The 14997-nt window shown below is 41.5% G+C and overlaps 1 protein-coding gene across 4 annotated transcripts; it reads left to right on the top strand.

The window, feature by feature from the left end:
- The first annotated feature begins 613 nt into the window (after positions 1–613).
- On the top strand, positions 614–6625 carry CBLL1 (Cbl proto-oncogene like 1). 4 transcript variants are annotated; one of them, XM_039700521.1, is made up of 6 exons: positions 614–680; positions 2837–3004; positions 3345–3445; positions 3694–3777; positions 4590–4663; positions 5177–6625. In XM_039700521.1, the coding sequence occupies exons 2-6, from the start codon at positions 2965–2967 to the stop codon at positions 6216–6218; spliced, it is 1341 nt and encodes a 446-aa protein (XP_039556455.1). In that variant the 5' UTR covers positions 614–680; positions 2837–2964; the 3' UTR covers positions 6219–6625. The 4 variants fall into 4 exon arrangements, with proteins under 4 accessions (XP_039556455.1, XP_039556457.1, XP_039556456.1 ...); XM_039700523.1 differs by having other exon boundaries at positions 3348–3445; XM_039700522.1 differs by lacking the exon at positions 614–680 and having other exon boundaries at positions 697–3004.
- Positions 6626–14997: the final 8372 nt, after the last annotated feature.

Genomic DNA, 14997 nt, shown 5'->3' on the forward strand with positions numbered 1-14997 from the left:
ATCCCAACCCGGGAGGCTTTTAGTGAGACAATCACCAATGTGAAGTGCATGGAGTAGAGTTACCCGTACTTCAGGGCTGTGGAAGGACTGCTCGAGGCCATTTTCTACTTAAAACCTACGACTTCGTTTTATTTTCTTTCTATCTTCAGCGCTACTCTTCACCATCGCAGTGAATTACACAAGAATTACAAAATGCTAAATTTAACATCAAGTCCTCCCCTGCCTAGTGAACTCTGCTGTGAAGCTTCCGAGTGCTCTGGAGATGCACAGTTCCCTCACTGGCACAGTGTCAGCAATCCGCCCGTTCCGGGCTGCAGCTGAAGCCTGACCAGCAGCAGCCGCGAGCGCGCCGCGGCCTCACATCGCCCCGGCGCCTGGAGCCTGCACCGCGCAGCCGGCCGGCGGGGCCTCCGCGGCTCCTGAACCCATGGTTCCTGAGCACGTTTTCACTCCATCCTTCCCCCAAAACCCGGGGGGCGGCCTCCCAGTCCCAGCGGGCGGCGGCTCCGCACGCCGGGCCTGCTCTGCCTCCCGCTCCGCCGGCCCGGAGCGCCGCGCCCCGCCCGCGCCGCCGCCGCCGCTTCCGGCCGCGCCCTTCCGCTCCCACANGCCGGGCCGGGCTCGGGTGTCCGGGGTGTCCCGGCCCGGCGGCCCCGGATGCGGCCCGTGAGGTGCCGGAGGTGGGAGAGACGCGCGTGTGCCCGCCGCGTTCCCCGGCATCGGTGTCCATAATGTGTTTCCTGATTCCGTGTTTGTGGCCCGAGAGGAAACTTCCTCCTGTGCTTAAATTCGATTTCGTGGTTTAAATGTCGTTTGCCCGTGAGCGCGCTGGCGTAGCTGTGCTCCTTTGCTGGTTAATGCGCTGGCGTAGCGCAGTGAATGTATGAATGGACCTGGGCTTCGTGCTACGGTGGTTTTAGAGGTTTTTTCCTTTCCCTTACAAAAGATTGCGTTATGACTCTTACCTGTGAAGTATTTGAGCTGTATTTGTGAATTTTAATAAAGCTAGAAATGCAAAAATAAAGCATAAGTTGATGAAGGTGACATTTCAGTAGGCTGCATCACCTCTAATTAGAGCTTCTTTAAGTAGTCTCAACAAGTTTGGTATGTTTCTTGTAGTTTTTTCTGGACATTATCCCGCAAATTGTGCTCCTGCAGACTGGAATTTATTATCCTTCCGTGAAGCATGAGTGACTAATAAACCTGCTAGGTTGGGTTAGTTAAGCAGCTAACTCATGTAAATATTCCTGGCTTGAAAGGATATAAGGAGGAAAAGTGACAGAACCTATTGACAGTTCACTGGATTAACTAATAAATAGGTTTTTGATTTTTAAAATTCTTTTTGGTTATCCTTGTTTACAAATGGACTGAGTTGCTGCAGAGACTCTGTGGTTTATGGTGCTGTGGTTTTGTGTATTCTGGTAGAAAACAGAATTTCCCAACATGTGGAAAACAAGTGGCTTTACCTCTGATGCCTTGGTCAAGCACTCCCTGGGGAGGCCTGATGACATAGTTCAGTGTTTGCAAGTTCACCTGAAAGAAATAACAAATGACCAGAAGTAAAAACAAATTTTATTGCTTTTGCCTTTTTGTATATTGCCTTTTAGAGTGAAACCATAGTTCTAAGAGGAGTTTGGTCTCTCTGAGGAAGCTGAGGGCTTTTGGTTTGGAGGGACAGGACTGTCAGGGCAGTTTGGAACTGACACCTTTCCTGGCTCTGCTGGTAGCTGCTGAAAAACTGAGAGCAATCCTGTTTTTTCTTGGTTTTTTTTCCTTCTACTTGTTGCATTGTTATGGTGCCACTCGTTGTGGTGGTTGCAGGCTTTGAGAGGCAGCAGTTGGTGAGGCATTGTGCAGAATTACACTAATGAGCCTAATTTCAGCATCCTGCACTGCAATCCTTTGGGGCCTCTGCAGCCATTCCGGGGCTGGAGTGCCCTACCCTGTGGAGCTGCAGGGCTGAAACTGCTCGGGGCTCTCCCCTTCCAGACTGAACGTGCCCTGCTGTGAAACACCTGTGGCATTTTCAGTTAAAATCCCGGTGAAGATTTGTGAAGGATGTAACTTCATTTTTGTAACTTCATTTTTGTATGAATGAGATGCTCTGGGTGGTTGCAGATAACTCGCTGGAGGTTGAGGGAGTTGTGCCTCCTCTTTGGTGTTGCTTGTTGCATTACCTGGTCTGTGCTGTACCTGCTGATGCATGTGTCAGGCTATTTCTTGCTTTGTTTGCCCTGGTACTTAGATGTAAATCTGGTTAAGGATAATTTTGTATATAGCTGGGGACAGTAATTCTTAGGTTAGGAAGCATGCAACTACATATTCCTAAGTACCAGTATTTTTGTGATACTATATAATAAATTTTTAAGTGATATGTCAAGATGCTGAGTTAATATATGAACTAGTTTCCTTCCTACTTTAATAAACAATATACATAAATTGTAAAAATTATCTTTTCATGTAAGAAATTCTGTGTAATTAAGGTGGTACAAAGAATTGACTCTCCAGTGCTCTTCACACTGTGAGAAGAGCTGTAAGGTTAATGTTTCTGTGGTGGAAAAATGTGTGACTAGCTAGGTCATTTTAATAGCTTTATTTTTAAACTAGGTTTCCTAAATTCGTTGCTGGTCACAATGCAGTTTTTTTTACGTGATTTCTGGAATAAATTGTCTGTGAAGATACCTATCTGTAGTGATGAAATTTTGATATGTTGTAGGAGTCTTAAGCAAGCTTTAAATATTATTTTTCTTAAAATATTTCTGTTAATATTTAGCCTCTTTAGAGACCATTAGATAAATTTTAAAAAACCTATACTTTTTAAAATTTTCTTTCACAGACAATGATTTGCAAGGAACAAATAGTTCAGGATCATTGGGTGGTCTTGATGTCCGTAGAAGAATCCCTATAAAGCTAATTTCAAAACAGACCAATAAAACCAAACCTGCACCTCGAACTCCAAGAAATATGAACAGGATGCCTGCGAAGACACAAGCTGGTGATGAAGGTAAATTCATATAAATTCCCTGTAGTAGGGAAATGTATTATTCTACAGCATTGTTTCAGACTTTTCTCAGAGACTTTAAGGGGTTCTGTCCAAACACAAACCAAGTTTCAAATCTCCAAGTACTGCTGCACTGTAGGGCTTCAGTAGTGCCCACTTCCAGAACAGGCTGTCTTACTGCTTTGGTTCTACCTTTCTGTAGAATGGGCTCAGCAGATTGGAAGTGCGGTGGCATTTTTTGATGATTTCAGTAAAAATGACCCATGCTCTTAATAGCGGCTGGTGTCAATTACAAAAGTGTTGTGGTTGGCTCGTGTCTTTCTTCTCTTTCTCATTTCCACAGAAGAATTTGATTATAACAAGGAGGAGCGATACGAATGTAAAGGAGGTGAAATGTTTGGCAATCAAAGGAGATTTCCTGGACCCATTTTTTGGGATTATAAGGTAAAGTCATGGATCTCTGACTGTGTTTCATACCATGCTGTAGATAGTCCTGGTAGATACTTTGTTAATTAAAAGGTTCTCAGTTATTTTTGTTTGACTAAAAATTACCTCCTCTGCTTTCTCCTGGTGTGGCATTCTTGCTTCCTTTTCAACCAATTCAGAAATAATGGGTATGTTGATGATAATTGAAATGGGAAGCTTTAGTGACATTGGGGTTTGTTTTCTCACCCCCTTCTCTGTCCTACCAGATAAACCTGCTGGGGGAAAAGGATGATACACCTGTCCATTTCTGTGATAAGTGTGGATTGCCCATCAAAATGTATGGACGCATGGTGAGTGAAATTGCCAGTGGAAGATTCAGCCATGGATTCCCTTTAGATAAAATGAGGTTTTACTGTGTCTGTGTGAGGCTTCTAGAGATTTCTGATTTCAACGGGCATCTGAATAAACGCAGAATAGTACCAGGATAGACCTGGAGGCCTTCACTGCTCAAGTGTTTTTGTTCCATCTGTCTGACTGATTTTGCTTTATCCCCCTGATTCAATAAAGTAAGCCTGAAAATGTTAGACAAAAAACAGAACACCATCACAACAGAAAAAACCTTCAGGTTCTGGGGTTCTGACCTTAAACCACTTAGGTTTGAAAATAAGCTTTTTATCTCAGCTGAAGACTTTCAGTGAAGTTGTAAAACACTGTTCACTTTTATGTACCTTTAAAAATCCCTGAGATTAATTTAGATTTATATGTGTGATGTAACAGGCTTCAGTTTCTGACTTAATGACAGTTAATGCTTTTAAAACTTTCCTTCCTTGCCAGCAAGACAAGTGTAATCAGATTGCATATGCAGCTTCTGTGAAAGTTCAGTGTTGGTAATAGTGCAAGACTCAAACTTCTGCCAATGCTTTTTACCAACACTTAACCCCAAACTACAGTATCCCAAAAAACCCCAAACTCAGCATAAACTGTTCTAGAAAGTTGCTGTGGAAGATACTGTAAATTGTTAACTACTGCTGTGCTTGTTCACCTCATAAGTAACTTAGTTACTTTAATGTTATAAACTGTGTACTGGAGGGAGGAACTGTATTCTGCAGAATGGACATAGATATTTATATGCCATGTCTTAACAGCAATTTTTTATTTCTAGATACCTTGCAAGCATGTTTTCTGCTATGACTGTGCTATACTACATGAGAAAAAGGGAGACAAGATGTGTCCAGGGTAAGTTATCTCAAGATTTGTTAGTAAAGGAAATGTAAGAAAGTAACTTACATATCTTATTTCAGATACTCTATTAACACAACTCTTATTTATGTACATTTAGCAGGGGCAGTAGAGTACTCTGAACTTTCTAGTTCCCATTCCATATTTTGGGATTGTAAGAGATCAGTGTTTACTTTATTGTTTTTTGATAGGTAATCTGTTATTGCTGTAATTTGAAAAGGAATTAATGACAGTTTGATTTACTTAGTGAAAATGATCCATGTTATGTTTTAATGCACAGAAGAATTTGAGAGATGCTACTTAAAAATTCTACCTCATGACATTTTTATGTCCTTTCGTAGTTACATTTCTATATTTATAAACTATGTAAACTTCAAAATCATTGAAGTTTCTTTCATTGCTACAGTGGGGAAAAATTGTCAGTTCTAATTTGGCTAATTACATTCACAAGGAAGAGTGAATGTTGAGCTCCCTGTGATGACAATAAATCAATATTCTCTTTTTATTTAGCTGTAACGAACCCGTGCAGCGAATTGAGCAGTGTGTACGAGGGTCTCTCTTCATGTGCAGCATTGTTCAAGGATGCAAGAGAACTTACCTGTCACAGAGGGACTTACAAGCTCACATCAACCACCGTCACATGAGAGCTGGCAAGCCTGTTACTCGTCCTCCCATCGAGCCCGTGCATCCTCCTATCGCCCCGCCGCCGGCCGAAATTCCCGAGCGTTTCATCATGCCCCCTGAGAAGCATCACATGAGCCACATTCCGCCAAAGCAGCACATCATGATGCCACCGCCTCCTCTGCAGCACGTGCCACACGAGCACTACAACCAGCCCCACGAAGACATCCGTGCTCCTCCCGCAGAGATGTCCATGGCTCCGCCGCCCCCCCGCCCCGTCGCTCAGGACACCTTCCGCATCTCCACCAGGAAACACAGCAACTTAATAACTGTCCCCATCCAGGATGATTCCAGCTCAGGCGCTCGAGAGCCGCCTCCGCCAGCGCCCGCACCTGCTCACCATCATCCCGAGTACCAGGGTCAGCCGGTGGTGTCGCACCCTCATCACATCATGCCTCCCCAGCAGCACTACGCGCCGCCCCCGCCGCCGCCTCCGCCCATCAGCCACCCGCTGCAGCACCCTCCGCAGGCGGCAGGCACGCCCCACATGGTGTACAGCCAGGCCCCGCCGCCGCCCATGACCTCTGCCCCGCCGCCCATAACCCCCCCGCCCGGACACATCATTGCCCAGATGCCCCCCTACATGAACCATCCTCCCCCGGGACCTCCCCCTCCGCAGCACGGGGGCCCGCCCGTCAATGTAAACGCTCCCCCTCCCCATCACTATAATCCCAACTCTTTGCCACAGTTCAGTGAAGATCAAGGAACTCTCAGTCCCCCTTTCACACAGCCTGGGGGAATGAGTCCAGGGATATGGCCAGCTCCAAGGGGGCCGCCTCCACCTCCAAGGATGCAAGGGCCTCCTACTCAGGCCCCCCTTCCTGGACCACATCACCCTGATCAAGCCAGATACAGACCCTATTACCAATGATACAAGCAACTACATGAATAGAGAATGCCATGAAGAGGGTAAAACTAAATACAGAAGCCTTTTAATTAATCATTTTGGGGTTATTTTGTTGTGGTTTTTTAAGAATACTGTCATTTTGACTGTAAGACATTTTGAGGTTTGAATCTTAAACGATTTTTAAGCCTTGGCTGTAGGACTCTTAACTTCAAAATACTCTGTAGTGCTAAAATAAGTGGCTTAGTAGACCACAGTTGCATTTTAACAGAACTCCTGTTGCTAGTGTGGCTAAATTGTCCTAAGATGATCACTTGTAATATTATTTCCTGGAGAAGATGAACACGTGTTGTACCATTCTGAATATTGTTTTCGTTAAACCCAGTGTTTTTGTTAACCTGTGTACAATAATTAAATTGAAATATGGTTGTAAATGTGGTGAGTTTTTATATGAAGTTAACATACACATAGTTCTGGGACACCATTTCAACACATATACCTTCTAAACAGCAATGTAGTGAAATATTAAAGGAACTTTTAATATTTCTCCTACTGCTATTTACTGTTACTCATGAGGATTTCAGGCTGTAATTAATTCTTGGCACTAGAAATCAGACATGCAGAATTCTGCATTTACCACATTCCAGCTTTTCCATTTTTTTCTTTATGCATCAAAATGAATCTATCAAAGATAGAGCTTTGGGCATGACGTGAAACCATGTATTGTGGGTTTTGTTTTCTTTTTTTTTTTTTTTGAGTTTTTGGAGTTTGTTTTAAAGCTAGTTTTGATTCAGAGGGTTCTGTTGCATGAAACCATGTATTGTGGGTTTTGGGTTTGGTTTTTTTTTTTGAGTTTTTGGAGTTTGTTTTAAAGCTAGTTTTGATTCAGAGGGTTCTGTTTACATGTAAGCTACTCAGTGGAGTTGAATTCAAACTACTGTGTTTACCTATGGCTGTGTTTGTGTGGAAGTGGCTGTGAACTGGCTTGCCATGTCCATGAAAAGCAGCTTCTTTTAGGCAGGGAAGCCACATTTGCCTCTCTTACTTTATGTAATGTGTACAGTAGGAGAACTTCCCATTTGGATAATATGAGAAAAGTGGTCTGAAATCCCATGTGTAGAAATAAAAAGGTACACATTATTTATCTGTTTTGGTTTTGTGATACGGGTTTAGCTGAACAGTCACTCATTAGGTGTTTTGCTTTTCTCAAAAACTAGCAATATAAAAGCAGGCTTTTAGGTCTGTTTTTGTCCAATATTTTTGTTTTGTGAGAATGCATTTAAAGAGAAACATAATATAAAATGAGAAGGTTCCTTTTTAGTGCAGCTGGTAGCAGAAGCAGGCACTAACAAGACAGTACTGTCGGTTGGTTGGAGTGTTTATCTTTCCATTTCTTACCAGTATTTGCACTAAACCATTGTTTTTCCAAATGCCACATTTCTGGCAGTGGTGCTTTTAGATTAAGTCCTTTGGGATTTTTTTAAAGTTTGTAGTTTCCTACTGTTTTCAAATAATCTGAGCCATCTTAAAGTCTCAATGTTACTTTTTATTTTATAAAAATTATTTTCCAGATTCATAAGTGTTAAATTTATGAAAGAGCTGTGACAGTGCAACATTCCAAATTTTGTATTTTTATGTCTAAAGTTCATATTTTTAATTGGTAGAGCAAGGGCTCTTTAGATTTATTCTGTTCTTGACTGCCATTGATTTCCTTGTGACCACGGCCAAATCTTTTAGACTGCCTTTCAAGTAAATTCTTCTTTAGAGACGGGATACAAATAAATTCTGGGGTATGCAAATGGCTAGTAAGTGTCAACTGCTTGAGAATCTGCTTAGCTGTAACATACTTCTTTCTAAGAGAGAGTTATTTGGTTTGGTTGCCCTGAAAACGAAGTAATTTTAAATAAAATACAGTGGTGAAGAAAAAGAGGCTGATTGTGATAGTGTGCTATGAGATGGGCTGGTTGAAAATTTACTGTTTCTGTGCACGTGAAGGCAAAAATGGCTCTGCCAGCATTCTTTTCTTTCAGTAACTAACAAACACATGAGGAACTTTTGAGGACCCTTTCTGTCACTGTGAAGTTGACTGGGAGGAGGCACATTTATGTTACAGCACGTGACTTCATCTGCGGGGAAAGCTGCGTGTCAGATCCTTGTCCTTCATCTGCGAAGAAACTGCGTGTCACATTCTTGTCTTTCATCTCTGAGGAAAGCTGCGTGTCAGATCCTTGTCCTTTATCTGTGAGGAAAGCTGCATGTCACATTCTTGTCCTTCATCTGCGAGGAAAGCTGCGTGTCACGTTCTTGTCCTTGGCCTCTGCCAAGCCGAGCTCAGGCCCAGCCCAGCTGCGTTGCAGGGACTCAGAGGGCTCCAGCTGCCAGCTCGCTGTGCTGGGACACGCGTGGTGTCCCGAGGGAGGGCTGTGTGTCCACCCCACCCTGGTCTGGGTTTGGGAAAATCAGACATTCTGGAATGAGCCACTACCCACAGTCACAGGTGATGAAGAAATGAGGCAACTCTTTCCACCCTGCTGTGTTTTTGAAGTAAGTCAGGTTGCAAGCTTCTGCTTTGTGTTCTCGCATCTCTTGACCCACATGAAGAGTTCAAAATAGTTATGTGTCCAAAGCTATTGAAGTTACTGTTAAAGTGCTTTCCTGAAAATGCTGAGGCAGATGAATTGATTAGGGGAAAACAGCAGTTTTTGCTCTATCAAGAAGCAGTGGAGATGAATGTATCTCTATCATTGTCACTGTAGACAGTGCATGAGAATTTTTTTCCTCTATATTTGAAACAAAGGTGACATATGTCATAGGGACAATGATGTATTACCCAAAAAATCAGTGGGATCCCTTGAGCTGGTTAATGACCATGGACCAAAAGTCTGTGATAGAGAACTTAGCTGAAAAGTCATGCTATGTAGGCAGGTCTTGGACTTGAGTCAAATTTCTATGTTGTCTTGTAAGAGGAAGACTTAAATATATTTTTTAAATTATTAAATCTGGATTAGATTATATATAAAAATCTATTACCTATGTAACTAAGGGCACCGTTGATGTTTCCATATTTACAAAGTTTAAAAATGCTTCCTCTGCTTCAAACCCTGTGTTAACTGTCTTTTCAATTAGTTTATGGGTTTTGTGTATGTTTTATGGTGTTTTTTCCCTTGATTTGTTGGTTGGGTTGGTTTTTTTATAAGTACTTGATCATTTTACTGAGAGGTTACAAAATTCATGTGTTGTATTTAATTGTGTAATTGACAGAGTTAGAAATGGTGAGATGTGATTTCTTTGGATTCTTTCTTACTGTAAAGACAAACATTTGAATTTGATTAATTATGTTTATTTTGAATAAATATCCTTGTCTGTGGCAGTGATCTCCTTCCTGAAGCATTGCCAAGCGGATCTCAGGCTTTAAAGAGAACTCTGACATTTAAATCTGTCAGCCATTGCAGGTTGCTCTAACAATGTCACATAAGCAATGACAAAGAGTTTGAGATGGTTTGTGTTCACCATGGAATGAAAGGGCATCAGCAGATGGCCTGAAAACATCTGTGCTTTAGATGCTTGTCTCCTTACACTTTATCCTTGATTCTATCTGTAACTTTGCTTAAAGAGTTGCCTGCAGCCATGCATACTTTATAACCAGGGGACCAATTGTGAGAACTATACTTTCTGTTTGTGGTAGGGTTTTTTTAATACTGTTAACTTAAAGACTGGTTACCTACATGTGATAAGTCATATTTTTCTTCTAAAAAGAATTAAAACTATGTTTTGGTGTTTTTTTAGTCTGATCCAAGAGAATTATAAAACCTTACTGGATGAATTTTCCATTTCTTTTCACTTCCTGCTCTCAAAGACTGTCAAAAACTGATTGTTACAAACTGAAATGGAAGTAACTCCACTATTACCTAACTCCACTTTTGAATTTGCACACATAGCAAGGGAGAAAACTGTCTTCCCCTTAGTGGAGGTCAGGTGTGGAAGTCAGGTGTTCTCAAAAACACATTTGTGGATATGCTTTCCCTGCGGATCAAGTCTGAGAACACCCCTATCTTCTTAGACTGTTTTCTGCTCTGTAAAACTTGTGTCTGATTTTGAGTTGTTTCTCTCTGTGTGCTTTGCTGGGCTGCTGACAAAAGCAGGCTCAGGTTCACAGCAGAAGGTCCTGTCAAACCTGGCAAACTGGAGGAGCACTGTGGATTGGAGCTGCAATGGAATATTGAATGTATGGGAAATAAGTTTGAAGTTTTTGTATGTATGACACAGAGTCCAGTACAGCAGAGAAATGCTGTAGTGCAAGGTTTGGATTCATTTTCATCCTGATTAGATTTCTAAAGTAAATATGAGCATTATACAAGTTGTATTTCCCTTCGTATTTATTTTATAGTGTTAAAAACAATTCTTAGCAATTCATAAATCATCTTGATACAGTAATTGTCCCTTCACAATTGTGAGGTTTTGAGCTTTTCTGTTCAGATGTATTATACTCACACTGGTGATTCACACTGTCCAGTTTGCAAACTGAACTGGCTGAGTTTGGGCAATGTGAGTGAAAATAAGGATGTTTAAATCCCCTTTTATTCTTGACTTAGCCATGAGACACCAACTTTAGAAACTTTCCATACTCTAAATTGGATCTGTTTTTTCTCTTGAGTATGAGGCATTAATTTTTTCTTTTTTAAAATTTATTTTCAGTGTAGACTCAGTTCACAAATGCAAGAGGTTAAGGTATTTAAAAATGCAGCATGCATCCAGAAATGTGTGGGTGGAATAGCAGCAGGAAGCCGGTAAATTAGCTCAGCCATTATGAAACTTCAGTGAGCAATTTTGATAATACACTTCAAGTGATTCTTGAGTGCCAGTAGGACTCAGTGTGATACACTTCTGGTCATGGGAAGAGTGGTAATGTCTGTGGGCAGGCAGGGACATTTCCATTTTTATGTAGAAATGTTTCACCAAAGAACTTCAGCATAACTTCTTAGGGCAAAAACCCCAAATGAGTAACTAAATAGAAGTATGTGTCAGTCATCAAGGGTTTTCTTCAGTTTTATTTGTGACAGCCAATGCTTGAACACACCTTCAAGATAATTTATGATGAATTATTTCCTCCACTAAATAAAACCATGTAAGTGCTGATGATTGTAGCTCAACATGTCCTTTGCCATTTCTGGGCCAGGTAAACTTTCAGGCATCTTCTTAGGAAGCAGAAGGGAGCAATGCATACAGACTGAGAGAACAAATTCTCCACATTGAGCACAGTGATGAGGAATGGGGAACTGTGAGTAGCATTTTGGTACAGCAGTGCTTAAGATACTTCTTCCTTCTTAGGAACTCAGTTTGAAATGGAAAAAATATGGGTTTGCGTGTTATAATCCACTCTCCATTGGGCCTAAGACATTGAACAAACAATTTTTTGTTTCTGTATTTCACTTTTCACCGCAAAGTGATAATCAGGCTTGAGTAGGCTTAAACATCACTGGCTCTGTGGCTTCTCCATTTTCCATTCCTCTTCTGTCTGTAAAATTGTTATTTAGTTACAAAGTGTCTGTACTCTGCTGAAGAGAAATAGGCTTAGGATATGTGATGAGGTATTAACATGATACCTGTCAGCTCTCCAAAAAGCAGGTATGGAATTTGCCTTTTTGATTAATTCCTGAGTAAAATACTAAAACTCAGTGTATGGTAGTGTTCTAACTGAGTAGCAACAGCGGCCAGTGCAGGATGTTTATAAACCCAAATAGGTTTCTGAAGGTCCCTGTCTCAAAAATAGAGCAGTCAGCATCAGCACAGTGTCCCACAAGATGTTATAATCTGCATTAGAGAAAAATGCTAGTATTGGAATAACAGAGAGTTGCAGAAATAACCAGTACCTGGAGAGAATATCTCATAAAGCATCAGATGTTCAATTGCTGCTGGTACAACATTGAAAAAGAAGGAGTAGGGTGATTTAAGAACATGGCAAATAGCTGGTAGGGATGTGTGACATGGGAGTGCAAAGCTCTCTGGCCAAGGCTGTCTATGTACCATGTCCATTTAAGGTGAATAGTATCGGAAGGAAGATTTATCCTCTGTGGCACTGTGCTGTGTCAGAAAAGTCATTAGTATAGAAATTAATTGTTCTGAGATGTGCAATTTAGAAAATAATCTTTTTTATTAACCTGAAGTCTGTCCAAAAATCCCATATAGTTTTGAAGTGCAATATGTGGGATTCCACCAGATACTACACTTCATATATTGCTTTTGATAGGGATGTTTGCCTGGGTCTGTATAGGTGCATGTGAGCACAGGACTGAAAAGAGCAGCTTGAGTCTGACAGTTCATATTACACTGGTATGATGTAGTATCATGATTTTCATGAACATTTTTACATCTCATCCTAAAAGCAGCTTAGATTTTTGCTCCTCTTGTTCCAGCTGGAAAGGATCTCACCATTGTAAAAATGAGGAACCATCTTCTAATATCTTGTTAATGTTTAAGTTGGGCCAGTTCATTTTTCCCCCTTACAGGACAAATTATTTTTTTATGTTGCATAACTTTTCCTCTATCCTAGGTTAAATCCCTGTATCTATTTCTCTTTTTGCCAGTCCTTAGATACAGGCTCTCCATTTTACCAAGATCCTCATAGCAATTTTCTTCATTTACATTTGATTTCATCTTTCTTGAACTGGAGAGCTCAGTCCTGAAGTTCAGAGTATTTAGAGTGAAATTTCCCCTGTGCTTTGCACAGTATCACAGAATATGCTGGGATGGAAGGCACTCACAAGGATCATCAAGTCCAAATCTGGCCCTGCACCATCCCTGCAAGTCACCCCATGTGCCCAAGAACATTGAACTCTGTCAGGCTGGTGCTGTCACCAGTGCCCTGGGGAGCTGTTCCAGTGCCCAACCACCCTTTGGATGAAGAACCTTTTTCTAATATCCAGTCTAAACCATCCCCTACACAACTTCAGGCCACTCCCTCAGCTCCTGTCACTGTCACCACAGAGCAGAGATCAGTGCCTGCCCCTCCTCTTCCCCTCATGAGGAAGTTGTAACTGAGTGAGGTCTCCCCTCAGTCTCCTCCAGGCTGAACAGACCAAGTGACCTCAGCCACTGCTCACATGGCTTCTCCTCAAGGTCCTTCACCATCTTTGGACACTCTTTAATAGTTTAATGTCTTTTTTATATTGTAGTGACCAAATAACTTTCTTGTTCTGGAAAGATCAATGGTGTTATGCTCTATGTTTTTTGGAAGACTGCATTGGAAGGGCACTTTGGCAGTGTGCTAATTGTACCTGTCTGCAGGTACTGCTGTGCTGATGATCTGCCCCACGACACGCACTTGGCAGTGAATCTGCCGTGGCACACTCAGAAGAACAGTGGTTGGTATGAGCAGCTCTCACCATCCCTCTGGTGTCTGCAGGGAGCAGCATCTCTTGGGGGTGATGCCACCAAGGGCCACATCTCCCACACCACGTCAGGCAATGATCACCCACCACAGAAACACAGCTTGTTATTCGTCTGCAAATGCGTGAGTGTTTCCTGAAAGCTGAATTTGTCTACTTCTGTCTTCAAGCTCTTCTAATTCTTTCTATATTCAAAATCTCCTCAATTTTAATACTGACTCCGAGCTTGGTTCTCATCAGATAACTCCAGATTTTAAAAAATAATATAAAAAGGATGAAAATATTTAGCAGATTTTGTTTTTAACACCTGCATACTCTGAAGACAAAAACTGTAGTACAGAACACTTTCTCCTTACCTTCAGCTGTTCTTCAAGTCCAAATGCACATTTCTGGCCACTCCAGCTTGACTGAAAGTCAAAACCAGGCTTTGAAAACCAAAAAGTCTTGTGATTTCAGAGTGCTGTTTCTTTCAGACTTCAGGAATTGTTCAATTTTCCTTTAGGCTGAAGATTTTTATACCTCTAGCACTTGCTATGAGAAATTAAAAGTTCTGTCACTGCGGGCATTGGGTGCTCTTCTCTGGAAGCTGTGATGTAGCTCATCTTCAAGCCTTAGGCTTCCAGCAGGGGTTAATTGACAGCAGTTGTGCAGAGTATCAGAGTAGATCCTTTGAGCTGATCTATGCTCATCTGTCCATGGATCCAGGCAATTCAGCCTGCTCCCCTGGCAGCTCCACACCCACAGCTCCTCCAGGCAGGCTCTGGGGCCAGTGCCTGTCACAGGCTGCTCTCACTGACTCTGAGCTGCCCTGATGATGCATGGACAAATGCAGCCATAGACTCACTGAAACCAAGGTGATTCACTCCATATGTATATACAATGGTTCACTATAAATGTGCACTTCACACAAGCCCAATACAAACCAATTCATCATGTTTTGATCTGAAAATCCTGTGTCTTTCCTGAATAATCTTCATAATTAGATACATTAGTCACTATGTACACTGTGCTTATGCTTGGGTAGTAAGCTGAGAGCAAGTTTAACTCAGTCTACTAAATATCTTACAAACCATCAAGAAACTTTATTCAAGTTATATACATGCTGAAGATAAAATATCAGTCTTAACTATTATTCTGTGGTATCCAATATAAGATTTCAAATATTTATAGATTCTCAAGTAACTGTACAGATTGTCTACAAACTGTGGTATGAAATAAGAAAATCTGTGTGATTTTAACCTCTCTATATATACATAAATACATTTATATATACAGAGACACATAAAGACTAACAAGCCCATTTCAAAACCTGGAACATAACTACATGTAGTAAATTCTTCTTAAGGTATTTGAAAGTATCCTTCTGTCTTCATGCTCATCACAGCTTCATCCACATTCTTCTGTGACATTGTGTTGCTGGA

Source organism: Passer montanus, unplaced genomic scaffold (genome assembly GCF_014805655.1).
Source record: "Passer montanus isolate IOZ18808 unplaced genomic scaffold, ASM1480565v1 scaffold141, whole genome shotgun sequence".
NCBI lineage: Eukaryota > Metazoa > Chordata > Aves > Passeriformes > Passeridae > Passer > Passer montanus.